The sequence below is a fragment of the Nomascus leucogenys genome, chromosome 17 (assembly GCF_006542625.1).
Source record: "Nomascus leucogenys isolate Asia chromosome 17, Asia_NLE_v1, whole genome shotgun sequence".
Classification (NCBI taxonomy): Eukaryota; Metazoa; Chordata; class Mammalia; order Primates; family Hylobatidae; genus Nomascus; species Nomascus leucogenys.
Window position 1 is genome coordinate 88459731 of NC_044397.1, and position 12671 is coordinate 88472401.

The following is a 12671-nucleotide window of genomic DNA, read 5'->3' on the forward strand; positions in this document are numbered from 1 at the left end:
TTTCTGTGCAAACTACTTTTATTTATAAGGAAAGTTTCCCTATTTTGTTTATAAACATTAAACCAGTGCTGTGTGAAGGCACTTAATTGGGGAGAGGTGGGGCAGGGATCCTGGTAGAGACCAATGTTTCCCACCCAGACCCCAAGACTGCTGGGAGAGATGGAGTCAGCGGTGACTCCCAGGAATATCCAGTGGTGTGGTCGCCCATCCCAGGCCCGGCTGGGCAGGTGGCCGGCTTGCTGGGGGATGTGATGGTGGTGGTAGGTCTGGGAGGCACTTTGGACGGGATCTGATTTGGCAAAAGGAAGTGGTTTCCTGTCCCCAGTGATTTCCAGCCCCTCCCAGACCTCCCAAGGCTAAGGCAGATTCCTAAACTTAAGGCTGGGGCCCTCTTTCTCCCCTGGACTTCCGGGAGAAGAGAGAACCAGTGGCAAGGACCACCACCAGCAGGGTGAGGGGTGCAGATAAAGACAGCAAAAAACAGAGGGACAGGTCTGGAGGGAAGGCAGGAATGCTTGTTTCTGTCGGCCTCAGAAACCTCCTTCTATCCTGCTAGACTTTACTCCTTTGAGGCTTCACCCTGGGGAACAGCTGGGGAGAGACAGGATCTTCAGACATCAGGAGCTCCCACTTCCTCATCCCACACGCAAATCTGCTGCCTGTCTCTATCCTCCCACCCCTTCCTAAGGGGACCTCTCAGCACCTCCTAAACTGCTCCAGAATCCAAGTTCTGTGTCACCTCCAAGAACCAGATGGAACCTTCCAATCAGAGCCTCCACTGATGAAATGGAATATTTCCAGTCTCTCCTAACTGCCACAAGGAGAAGCCCACCTCTCTCTAACACCTTGGTTGTCTTTTTGGGTCCCACATCCATATTTTAAAAATCTCCCCTCAGGGCCGGGCGTGGTGGTTCACGCCTGTAATCCCAGCCCTTTGGGAGGCCAAGGTGGGTGGATGACCTGAGCTCAGGGGTTCAAGACAAGCCTGGGCAACATGGCGAAACCCATCTCTACTAAAAATACAAAAAATTAGCCGGGTGTGGTGGTGCATGCCTGTAATCCCAGCTACTCGGGAGGCTGAGGCAGGAGAATCACTTGAATCTGGGAGGTGGAGATTGCAGTGAGCCAAGATCGCACCACTGCACTCCAGCCTGGGTGACAGAGCTGAGGCTGTGTCTCAAAAAACAAAACACACACACACACACACACACACACACAAACATGCAAAATAAAAAAACTCCCCTCTCAGGAATGTAACGGAATCTTCCTTGTCTTCTCCCTTAACCCTAATAGAGAATTGTCCTCAGTTACACTATAATTTTATTAATGGATTTTTCCTCATTCTGCCCAATGCAGTGTAATAAAAGCTTCTTCTCCACCTGTTTTTGTTTGTTTGTTTGTTTGTTTGTTTGTTTTTTGAGACGGAGTCTCACTCTGTTGCCAGGCTGGAGTGCAGTGGCGCAATCTCAGCTCACTGCAACCTCTGCTTCCCAGGTTCAAGTGATTCTCCTGCCTTAGCCTCCCGAATAGCTGGGACTACAGGCACAAACCACCACGCCCAGCTAATTTTTGTATTTTTAGCAGAGATGGGGTTTCACCATGTTGGCCAGGATGGTCTCGATCTCTTGACCTCGTGATCCGCCCACCTCAGCCTCCCAAAGTGTTGGGATTACAGGTGTGAGCCACTGCACCCAGCCTCTCCACCTGTTATATATATATACTTTTTAAAGACAGAGTCTCACTCTGTCACCCAGGCTGGAGTGCAGTGGCACCAACAGGGCTCACTGCAGGATCAGTCTCCCAGGCTCAAGCAATTCTCCTGCGTCAGTCTCCTAATTAGCTGGGATTACAGGTGCCCACCACCACGCCTGGCTAACTTTTTTTTGTGTGTGTTTTTAGTAGAGATGGAGTTTCACCATGTTGGCCAGGCTGGTCCTGAACTCCTGACCTCAGGAGATCCGCCCGCCTCGGCCTCCCACAGTGCTGGGATTACAGGTGTGAGCCACCTGGCCCAGCCCTCCATTTCCTTCTCCTACATTGCTGAATCCCCGTGTCAGCCCTAGAGGTCCAGTCTTTTGCCCTCTCCCAGCCTTAATCTGCAATTCTTTAACTCCACCCACCATCATTAAAATGAGATTCTTCTTCGTCGCTTCCCTTGGCTAAAATGGATTATTCTTTAACCTCTCCATCAATACAATCAGGGATGACAATAAAAACATTGGATTGAGCAGAAACCAATTAAATAACTAGTAAGGCATTACTGGTGAGCACCCTACATCCTGACAGCTCTATAAAGGGCGCTTCCAGCCAAGTGCGGTGGCTCATGCCTGTAATCCCAGGACTTTGGGAGGCTGAGGCAGGCAGGTCACCTGAGGTCAGGAGTTTGAGACCAACCCGGCCAACATGATGGAAACCCTGTCTACTAAAAATACAAAAAAAAAAAAAAAAAAAAAAATTAGCCGTGCGTGGTGGCACACGCCTGTCATCCCAGCTACTCCGGAGGCCAAGGAGGGAGGATCACTTGAGCCCAGGAGGCAGAGGTTGCAGTGACCCCACATCTTATCACTGCACTCCAGTCCGGGTGACAAAGTAAGACTCTATCTCAAATAAATAAATACAAATTGGCCAGGAGCGGTGGCTCATGCCTGTAATCCCAGTACTTTGGGAGACCAAGGCAGGCGGATCATTTGAGGTCAGGAGATCAAATCCAGCCTGGCCAACATGGTGAAACCCCCTCTCTACTAAAAATACAAAAAGTAGCCAGGCGTGGTGGTGGTGGGCGCCTGTAATCCCAGGCAGGAGAACTGGTTGAGCCCGGGGGGCGGAGGTTGCAGTGAGCAGAGATGGCGCCATTGCACTCCAGCCTGGGCGACAGAGCGAGACTCTGTCTCAGAAATAAATAAATAAAATAAAAAGGCCGGGCGCGGTGGCTCACGCTTGTAGTCTCAGCACTTTGGGAGGCCGAGGCGGGCGGATCACGAGGTCAGGAGATCGAGACCACGGTGAAACCCCGTCTGTACTAAAAATACAAAAAATTAGCTGGGCGTGGTGGCGGGCGCCAGTAGTCCCAGCTACTCAGAGAGGCTGAGGCAGGAGAATGGCGTGAACCCGGGAAGCGGAGCTTGCAGTGAGCCGAGATTGCGCCACTGCACTCCAGCCTGGGCGACAGAGCGAGACTCCGTCTCAAAAATAAATAAATAAATAAATAAATAAAAATAAAAATAAAAACATAATATAAATTTAAAAATAAAATAAAGGGCTCTTCCTCACCTACTCCCCTAACTATAAGGGACCCTTACCCCCGACATTACTATTAAATATAAAGGACTTTTCGTCTCCTCCCCTCGAAAAATAATGAGCTTTTCTGACCTCCCTCGCCCAATATAACCGTTTTCCCTGTCGCCTCTTCTTTTTCCTGTGGGATCCTCCTTTTCCCCAACCGTCGGGAGATCCCCATGACATCTCCCGTGGGCTCACCCCGAAGTAGTTCCGTGGCACATAGCCCTCCTGGCCGTGCAGCGCGGCCCACCACCAGTCGGTCTCCTCCGGCCCGTCCCTCCGCAGCACAGTGACCGACTCGCCCTCGCGGAAGGACAGCTCGTCCCCGAACTCGGCGCTGTAGTCCCAGAGAGCGTACACCGCCCCGCTGTTCATCAGCCCCATACTCTGCTCAACATCTGAAACATGCCACGGACGGGAAGGTGAGAGCCTGGCCCAGGGGGTCCAGGAACAGGGGCCACGTGGGGACCAGGACAGACCCTGGAATTTGGCGCCTGTCCCAGCAACCACCTGAAATGTGTGTGCCCATGGCTACGGATGGGAACCGGAGCTGGAGTCAGATGCCAGGACTGGCCATCTTTGAGCATTCGAGGAAATTGGGGGAGGCATACCGGTGGGCCACCCACTCCCGAGGCAGGGTCAGAGGCTCCCATTTCCTTTTTTTTTTTGAGACGGAGTCTCGCTCTGTCACTGCACTCGCTGGAGTGCAGTGGCGCAATCTCGGCTCACTGCAACCTCCACCTCCCGGGTTCACACCATTCTCCTGCCTCAGCCTCCCGAGTAGCTGGGACTACAGGGGCCCGCCACCACACCCTGCTAATTTTTGGTATTTTTAGTAGAGTCAGGGTTTCACCGTGTTAGCCAGGATGGTCTCGATCTCCTGACCTCGTGATCCGCCCACCTCGGCCTCCCAAAGTGCTGAGATTATAGGCGTGAGCCACCACTGCGCCCGGCTTTTTTTTTTTTTTTTTTGAGGTAGAATTTCGCTCTTGTCACCCAGGCAGGAGTGCAACGGTGCGGTCTCACTGCAACCTCCGCCTCCCGAGTTCCAGCGATTCTCCTGCCTCAGCCTTCCAAGTAGCTGGGATTATAGGCGTGTGCCACCATGCCTGGCCAATTTTTGTATCTTTAGTAGAGACGGGGTTTCACAATGTCGGTCAGGCTGGTATCAAACTCCTGACCTCAAGTGATCCACCCGCCTCGGCCTCCCAAAGTGCTGGGATTACAAGAGTGAGCCACCTGGCCCAGCCCTCCATTTCCTTCTCGTACATTGCTGAATCCCCGTGTCAACCCTAGAGGTCCAGTCTTTTGCCTTACCCTGGTGCTTAGCTTAAGTGGTACAGTCTCTAAGGAAGATTCGCACCTTCCTTGAATGATAGGGTCCTTTAAGTTGGCTCATCTGCCTCTTTCTTCTTTTCTTTTCTTTTTTGGAGACGGAGTCTTGCTCTGTCGCCCAGGCTTGAGTGCAGTGGCGCGATTTCGGCTCACTGCAACCTCCGCCTCCCAGGTTCCAGCAATTCTCCTGCCTCAGCCTCCAGAGTAGCTGGGACTACGGGCGCACGCCACCACACTCGGCTAAATTTTTTTGTATTTTTAGTAGAGACGGGGTTTCACCATGTTGCCCAGGCTGGTTTGGAAATCCTGAGCTCAGGCAATCCGTCTGCCTCGAGCCTCCCAAAGTGCTAGGATTACAGGCGTGAGCCACCGCGCCTGGCTTTCTTTTCTTTCTTTCTTTTTCTTTTCTTTTTTTTTTTTTTTCCAGACAAGGTCTCACTCTGCCACCCAGGCTGCGGGAGTGCAGTGGTGAGATCAAGCTCACTGCAGACTGGAACTTCCAGATTCAAGCAATCCTCCTGCCTCAGCCTCCTCCTGATTCTTTATATTATTATTAAATATTTGGTAGGCCAGGCAGAGTAGCTCACACCTATAATCACAGCACTTTGGGAGGCTAAGGCAGGCGAATCACCTGAGGTCAGGGGTTCGAGACTAGCCTGGCCAACATGGCAAACCCCGTCTCTACTAAAAACAAAAATAAAAAAAAGTTAGCAGGACATGGTGGCACTTGCCTGTAATCCCAGCTACTCGGGAGTCTGAGGCAAGAGAATCACTTTCACCGAGCAGGCAGAGGTTACAGTGAGCTATGGCGCCATTGCACTCCAGCCTGGGTGACATAGCAAGACTCTGTCTCAAAAAATAAATAAATAAATAAATAAATAAATAAAAATATTTTGTCAAGTGTGGTGGCTCACATCTGAATCTTAGCACTTTGGGAGGCCAAGGTGGGCAGATTGCCTGAGCTCAAGAGTTTGGGACCAGCCTGGGCAACACCGCGAAACCCCGTCTGTCCTAAAAATTCAAAAAATTAGTCGGGCGTGGTGGTGAGCACCTTGTAGTCCCAGCTACTCAAGAGGCTGAGGCGGAGAATTGCTTGAATCCAGGAGGTGGAGGTTGCAGTGAGCAGAGATTGAGCCACTGCACTCCAGCCTGGGTGACAGAGTGAGACTTTGTCTCAAAAATAATAATTAATAAATAAATATTTGTAGAGACAGGGGGTCTCTACAATGTCCTGTAGCCTGACCAGGCTCACCTTTCAAATATATAACCCTCTGTCTCACCTATAAGTCCTAGGACCTGCCTCACTCCAACTCTCCGTGAAGTTCCTTGCCCACACCAAGATACAACTGGCTCCTCCAGGTGTGAAATGACCCTGTGCACAATCCCTGTGGCACAGCCTACTTCGCCCCACCCGTCAGGGAACCAGGTGATGTAGCCTGTCCACTGGAGAGATAGGGTACAGCCTTGTGTCTTCCTACAAGCCCCTTTCTGGCAGCTGTAGCCTGCTCACCTGCCAGGGGTGTGGCAATGCCTCTCCCACAAGTGGCAGAGCCCACCTGCCCAGAGCCCTATGCCAGGTAGATGGCAGGGTTGAAACGTTCAGCTCCTCACCCTTGAAGAAGCAAAAGGTGAGCAGACCAATCTTCATAGCCACTCTCCTCCCCAAAGTTGTCCAGCTCGCATAGTACAGCCTCCATGTCCCCTTTTCCCTTAGGAGGGCACAGTCCCCCCACCCCCGCAAGCGGTCCATCCCTCCTCCTCCTCCTCCTCCTCTTCCTCCTCCTCCGCAATCCTGCCAAGTGGTTGGTACAGGCCCCACACCCTCCTCTCCCTAGTAGGGAGTAATTGCGCCCCTCCCCGCTCTTGCGCACCCGCCAGGTACCCAGGCGCCAGCAGCCCTGCCTCGCACCTGCCAGGTAGGTGGCACAGTCAGCATAACCCTCGCGATAAGGGTCGCACTTCTCGAAGGCGGTGGCGCCGTCGCTGAGCGTGGTGGCGAAGATTGCAGCGCCGTGCTGCACCAGCGCCATGCAGATGACTGTGTCGTTGCACGACGCCGCGCAGTGCAAGGGTGTCCTAGGCGTGGGGGTGGGGGGTTGCGGGGAGCGATGCATGAGAGGCTGCGCGTCCGCCCACGGGGGACCCAGCCCACCGCGCGGGTCGGGGCTCACCAGCCGTGGCTGTCGGGGGAGTTGACATTGGCACCCGCGGTGATGAGAAAGTCCACGATGGAGTAGTTGGCGCCGCAGATGGCGTTGTGCAGGGCAGTGATGCCCTCCTCGTTGGGCTGGCTCGGGTCGTTCATCTGAGTGCACCGGGGGAGGGGGAAGACTCAGTCCGGCGACGGGCATCTGCTCCGCCCCCACCGCGCCCACCTCCCGCTCAGCAGCGCTCACCTCCTTAACCGCCTGCTGCACCACCTCCAGCTCCCCGGTCAGCGCCGCGTCCAGGAGCAGCACCAGAGGGTTGAGGCGCGCGCGGCGAGCCTTGCGCGGGGAGCCCGCCTTCCGCAGCACGGAGCGCATCTCCTGGGGGACAGGGCGCAGAGGTCAGCGACTTGGAGGAATTGTTAGTATATCCATGATCTAGAGTAGGAAACAGAGGTCCAGGGACTTGTGGCACCCATCTAGACAGGGGTAGAACTGGGATTCCCTCGGGATAGGGTGAGGGGGTGCCTTCGATCTCCTCCTAGGGCCTCCAGTTCCCTGCCGAATCTTGGGCCCTGAAACTTGAGAGACAGCTGGGGGGCCATGGGATTGGTGGCAAAGTAATTCTATCAGTTCAGAACAATGATTGTGGAAGCCAGTTATTCAATTCACACAGTCTCACATTTCTTTTGTTAATAATGAATGCAATGAGACACACACGACAAAATGTTACCAGGTGTGTTCATTCCAGATGTTTGGAATTTGAGCATTTTATTATTCCTTGTGTTTTCCTTTTCTTTCTCTCTCTCTCTCTTTTTTTTTTTTTTTTTTTTGAGACGGAGTCTCGCTCTGTCACCCAGGCTGGAGTGCAGTGCAGTGGTGTGATCTCGGCTCACTGCAACCTCCACCCGCCAGGTTCAAGCGATTCTCCTGCCTCAGCCTCCTGAGTAGCTGGGATTACAGGCATTCGCTACCATGCCTGGCTGATTTTCATATTTTCAGTAGAGACAGGGTTTTGCCATATCGTCCAGGCTGGTCTCTAACTCCTGACCTCAGGTGATCCACCCACCTCAGCCTCCCAAAGTGCTAGGATTACAGGTGTGAGTCACTGTGCCCAGCCTCATGTGCTTTCTTATTTTTAATTTTCCTCCCATAAGATTCATTTATTCTGGGCTGGGTGAGGTGGCTCATGTCTGTAAACCTAGAACTTTGGGAGGCTGAGATGGGAGGATCACTTGAGCCAGGAGTTCAAGAACAGCTTGGGGAATATAGTGAGACCCAGTTTCTATAAAAAATTCGCCTGATATCGTGGCTCACACCTGTGGTCCCAGCTACTTGGGAGGCTGAGGCAGGAGGATTGCTTGAATGGGAGAAGGAGGCTGCAGTGAGCCATGATCATGCCACTGCACTCTAGCCTGGGCAACAGAGTGAGACCCAGTCTCAAAAGAAAAAAATGCATTTATTTATTCCAAGTGTGTGAGTGCATAGCATTTGTGATTATGGTCTTTGCTGTTTCCAGAGTTTCAGTGATTTTAGGATTCCGGAATTCAGAGATCCCAACAGCCACTGAATCCAAAATTCCCAGATGCTCACTTATTTCAAGTTTCCAATATGTTGTGATTGCAGAAATGCTAGGTTCTGCTATTTCAAATTGCTGAGGGGCCAGGACTTTGGAATCCCAAGATTCTACGATGGAGAACTTTAATATTTTTCCATTAGAATTTCTTTTTTTTTTTTTTTTTTTTTTTTGAGACGGAGTCTCGCTCTGTTGCCCAGGCTGGAGTGCAGTGGCGTGATCTTGGCTCACTGCAAGCTCCGCCTCCCGGGTTCAGGCCATTCTCCTGCCTCAGCCTGCCAAGTAGCTGGGACTACGGGTGCCTGCCACCACGCCTGGCTATTTTGTATTTTTAGTAAAGATGGGGTTTCACCGTGTTAGCCAGGACGGTCTTGTTCTCCTGACCTCGTGATTTGCCCACTCGGCCTCCCAAAGTGCTGGGATTACAGGTGTGAGCCACCGTGCCTGACCTAGAATTTCATTTTAAAAGACTAGAAGGAAATAGCTGGGTGCGGTGGCTCACGTGTGTAATCTCAGCACTTTGGGAGGCTGAGGAGAGTGGATCACCTGAGGTCAGGCAGGAGTTCAGGACCAGCCTGGCCAACATGATGAAACCCCATCTCTACTAAAAATACAAAAATTAGCTGGCCGTGGTGGCGCACGCCTGTAACCCCAGCTACTCAGGAGGCCGTGGCATGAGAATCACTTGAACCCAGGAGGCAGAGTTATAGTGAGCTGAGATGGCACCATTGCACTCCAGCCTGGGTGACACAGTGAGACTCCATCTCAAAAAAAAAAAAAAAAAAAAAAAAAGACTAGAAGGAAATATTCAACATGTTAATGATGGTTCTCTGTGAGTGGTGTGATTTTGTCCTCTTTCTTCTATTTTTATTTATTTTCCCCAAGCTCTCTATGGTGTTGGTGTATTTCTTTATAGTGGAAAGTGTTAATTTAAAGTATAAATCTCAGCTGGGCACGGTGGCTCATGCCTCGCTGGAGACCAGCCTGGACAACATAATGAGAACTGTCTCTACAAAAAATGTTCAGCATTATCCAGGAGTGGTGGTGCATGCCTGTAGTCCCAGCCATAGGGGAGGCTGAGGCATGAGGATCAATTGAGCCCAGTAGGTGGAGGCTGCAGTGAGCCATGATCTTGCCACTGCACTCCAGCCTGGGCAACAGAGTGCGACTCTGTCTCAATAATAATAATAGTAATAATAATAACCCTCTATTACAACGTATCAGTGCATGAATTTGTGATTTTATAATTCAAAATATGAGCATCTTTAATTGTCAGATTTGGTGACTTCAAGAATCGGTAATAATCAGTCCATGATACTAACTTTATAATTCTTTTTTTTTTTTTTTTTTTTAAGAGAAGAGATTCCTTTTATTTTATTTTGATGCAGAGTTTCTCTCTGTTGCCCAGGCTGGAGTGCAGTGGCACAATCTCGGCTCACTGCAGCCTCTGCCTCCTAAGTTCAAGCAATTCTTCTGCCTGAGCCTCCCGAGTGGCTGGGATTACAGGCGTGCGCCACCAGGCCCGGCTAATTTTTGTATTTTTAGCAGAGACGGGGTTTCACCATGTTGGCCAGGCTGGTCTTGAACTCCTGACCTCAGGTGATCCACCCGCCTCGGCCTCCCAAGGTGCTGGGATTACAGGCATGAGCCACCATGCCCGGCCTAACTTTATAATTCTAAGATCCTGTTCAAACCTTTAAATGCTCTAGGACTCTAAAATGTTACTATTCTAAGACGGTGACACTAGCGTTTGATTCTTACATTTTATGATTTTTTAAGTTTCTCTGTAGCCAGGACTCTGTGATTCTACAATGGGATGCTCAACCATTTCAACATGCTATTATTCATCCCCTCTTGATTTCAAAATCCTGAGCCTCAAGGTTCGTTGCCTTTACTCTCAGGAGGGCCTGGGAATAGGCATTTTGAGGGGTCCACCTGACCCCTGCTTCTCTGAGAAGTGATCTCTTCCCTCTGTCTACCCACATGGAGTGTTCAAGACTGCTCCATGTGGCTACAACCCTCTTCCCAGTCAAGATGCAGGGACCAATATCAGCAGGAGACCATCCCCTGGTCCAGTGGTGACAACAGTAAGAGCAGTTAACAGTTATGTGCCAGGTTTTATGCTAAGCACTACATTAATGTATTTAATCTTGGCTGGGTGTGGTGGCTCACACCTGTAATCCCAGCACTTTGGGAGGCCAGGGTGGGCAGATCACTTGAGGTCAGGAGTTCAAGACCAGCCTAGCCAACATGATGAAATCCCATCTCTACCAAAAATACAAAAATTAGCCAAGCGTGGTGGCATATGCCTGTAATCCCAGCTACTTGGGAGACTGACGCAGGAGAATCGCTTTAACCCAGGAGGTGGAGTCCTGCACCCAGCCGAGACTCACTTTTTATTTATTTATTTATTTATTTATTTATTTATTTATTTATTTTTATTTTATTTTTTCTGTGACGAAATCTTGCTCTGTTGCCCAGGCTGGAGTGCAGTGGTGCGATCTCGGCTCACTGCAAGCTCCGCCTCCCGGGTTCACACCATTCTCCTGCCTCAGCCTCTGGAGTAGCTGGGACTACAGGCACCCACCACCACGCCCGGCTAATTTTTTGTATTTTTAGTAGAGACGGGGTTTCACCATGTTAGCCATGATGGTCTCGATCTCCTGACCTCGTGATCCGTCTGCCTCAGCCTCCCAAAATGCTGGGATTACAGGCGTGAACCACCACGCCCGGCCTATTTATTTATTTATTTAGAGATGGAGTCTTGCTCTGTCGCCCAGGCTGGAGTGCAGTGGTGCAGTCTCTGCTCACCGCAACCTCCGCCTTGCGGATTTAAGTGATTCTCTCGCCTCAGCCTCCTGAGTAGCTGGGATTGGAATGAGAACACCATTTCTCCTGTTGTCCTTCCCAGCTTCTCCCCCCACCTCCCCTTTTCCCTAGTTTAGAAGACAGGAAAAAAAGGGAGAAAGCAAAAAGGGAGAAAGCAAAAAGATAAATAGCTAGACGACCTTGGCGCCACCACCTGGCCCTGGTGGTTAAAATAATAATAATAATATTAACCCCTGACCAAAACTACTGGTATTATCTGTAAATTCCAGGCATTGTATGAGAAAGCACTGTAAAACTTTTTGTTCTATCATGACCCTTTCACGTGGACCCCTTAGCGTTGTAAGCCCTTAAAAGGGCTAGGAAGTTCTTTCTCGGGGAGCTCGGCTCTTAAGACGCGAGTCTGCCGACGCTCCCGGCCGAATAAAAGCCTCTTCCTTCTTTAATCCGGTGTCTGAGTTTTGTCTGTGGTTCATCCTGCTACAGGATTACAGGCATGCGCCACCGCTCCGGGCTAATTTTTGTATTTTTTTTTTAGGAGAGACAGGGTTTCACCATGTTGGTCAGGCTGGACTTGAACCTCTGACCTCGTGATACACCCCCTCAGCCTCCCAAAGTGCTGGGATTACAGGCGTGACCCACCACGCCCGGCCGAGACTCACTATTTTATAAGAGGAGAGAGCAAAGCCAGGCACAGTGGCACACAGGCACTTTGGGAGGCTGAGGCAGGTGGATCATTTGAGGTCAGGAGTTTGAGACCAGCCTGGCCAACATGGTGAAACCTCATCTCTACTAAAAATACAAAAATTAGCCAGGAGTGGTGGCACACGCTTATAATCCCAGCTACTTGGGAAGCTAAAGCGGGAGGATGGCTTGAACCTGGGAGGTGGAGGTTGCAGTGAGCCAAGGTCAAGCCACTGCACTCCAGCCTGAGTGATGGAGCAAGACTCTGCCTGGAAAAAAAAAAAATAGAGGAGAGAGCAGAGCAGACACAAGAGACACAGAGACAGAGAGGGAGAGAAGAGAGGGTGACTGTTTTGATTCAGGTAAGACTTCTCAGTCCCAGAATGAACCCACTGTTGTGCCAAGACTCAGTCATGTCCAGGTGTAAGATTTGAGATTGCTGAAGGAATGCCTGGGGCAGGGCACAGGCGCAGGTTATTGGAGAGAAGGAGCAGAGAACATCTCCATGTGGCCAAGACTCCCAGATGGCCCTCTATATACTCACACACAGCTATCCTAAAGACTACATTTCCCAGCATCCCATTGCAATGAGGCTCCTGGCCAGTGGGAACAGGCAGAGTGATGTGTGGAACTCCCAGGTTCTGCCTGAAACAGGAAAGGGCACTTTCTCTTCTTCCTTCTCTCTTCCTGGCTGGAGGGCAGACTTGGTGACAGCCATCTAGGACCATGAGGGCAGGCTTACCCCGCCCCGGATGGGTGGCAGAGCCCTAGGTAGATAGAACCTGGGTCCTGACTCCAGTGAGCTGCCTACAGTCCTGGGCTGC

At 51.1% G+C, this 12671-nt stretch overlaps 1 protein-coding gene across 2 annotated transcripts in view; it reads right to left on the reverse strand.

The window, feature by feature from the left end:
• The window catches only part of PPP1R13L (protein phosphatase 1 regulatory subunit 13 like), a 27090-nt gene continuing 14419 nt past the window's right edge, over positions 1-12671 (reverse strand). For both annotated transcript variants that reach the window (XM_030797353.1, XM_030797352.1), the window contains 5 exons: positions 7011-7142; positions 6786-6919; positions 6524-6690; positions 3478-3677; positions 1-591 (listed from right to left, as the gene is read on the reverse strand). In XM_030797353.1, the coding sequence (XP_030653213.1) occupies positions 553-591; positions 3478-3677; positions 6524-6690; positions 6786-6919; positions 7011-7142 (672 nt within the window). In that variant the 3' untranslated portion in view covers positions 1-552. The remainder of the gene's footprint in view (positions 592-3477; positions 3678-6523; positions 6691-6785; positions 6920-7010; positions 7143-12671) is intronic.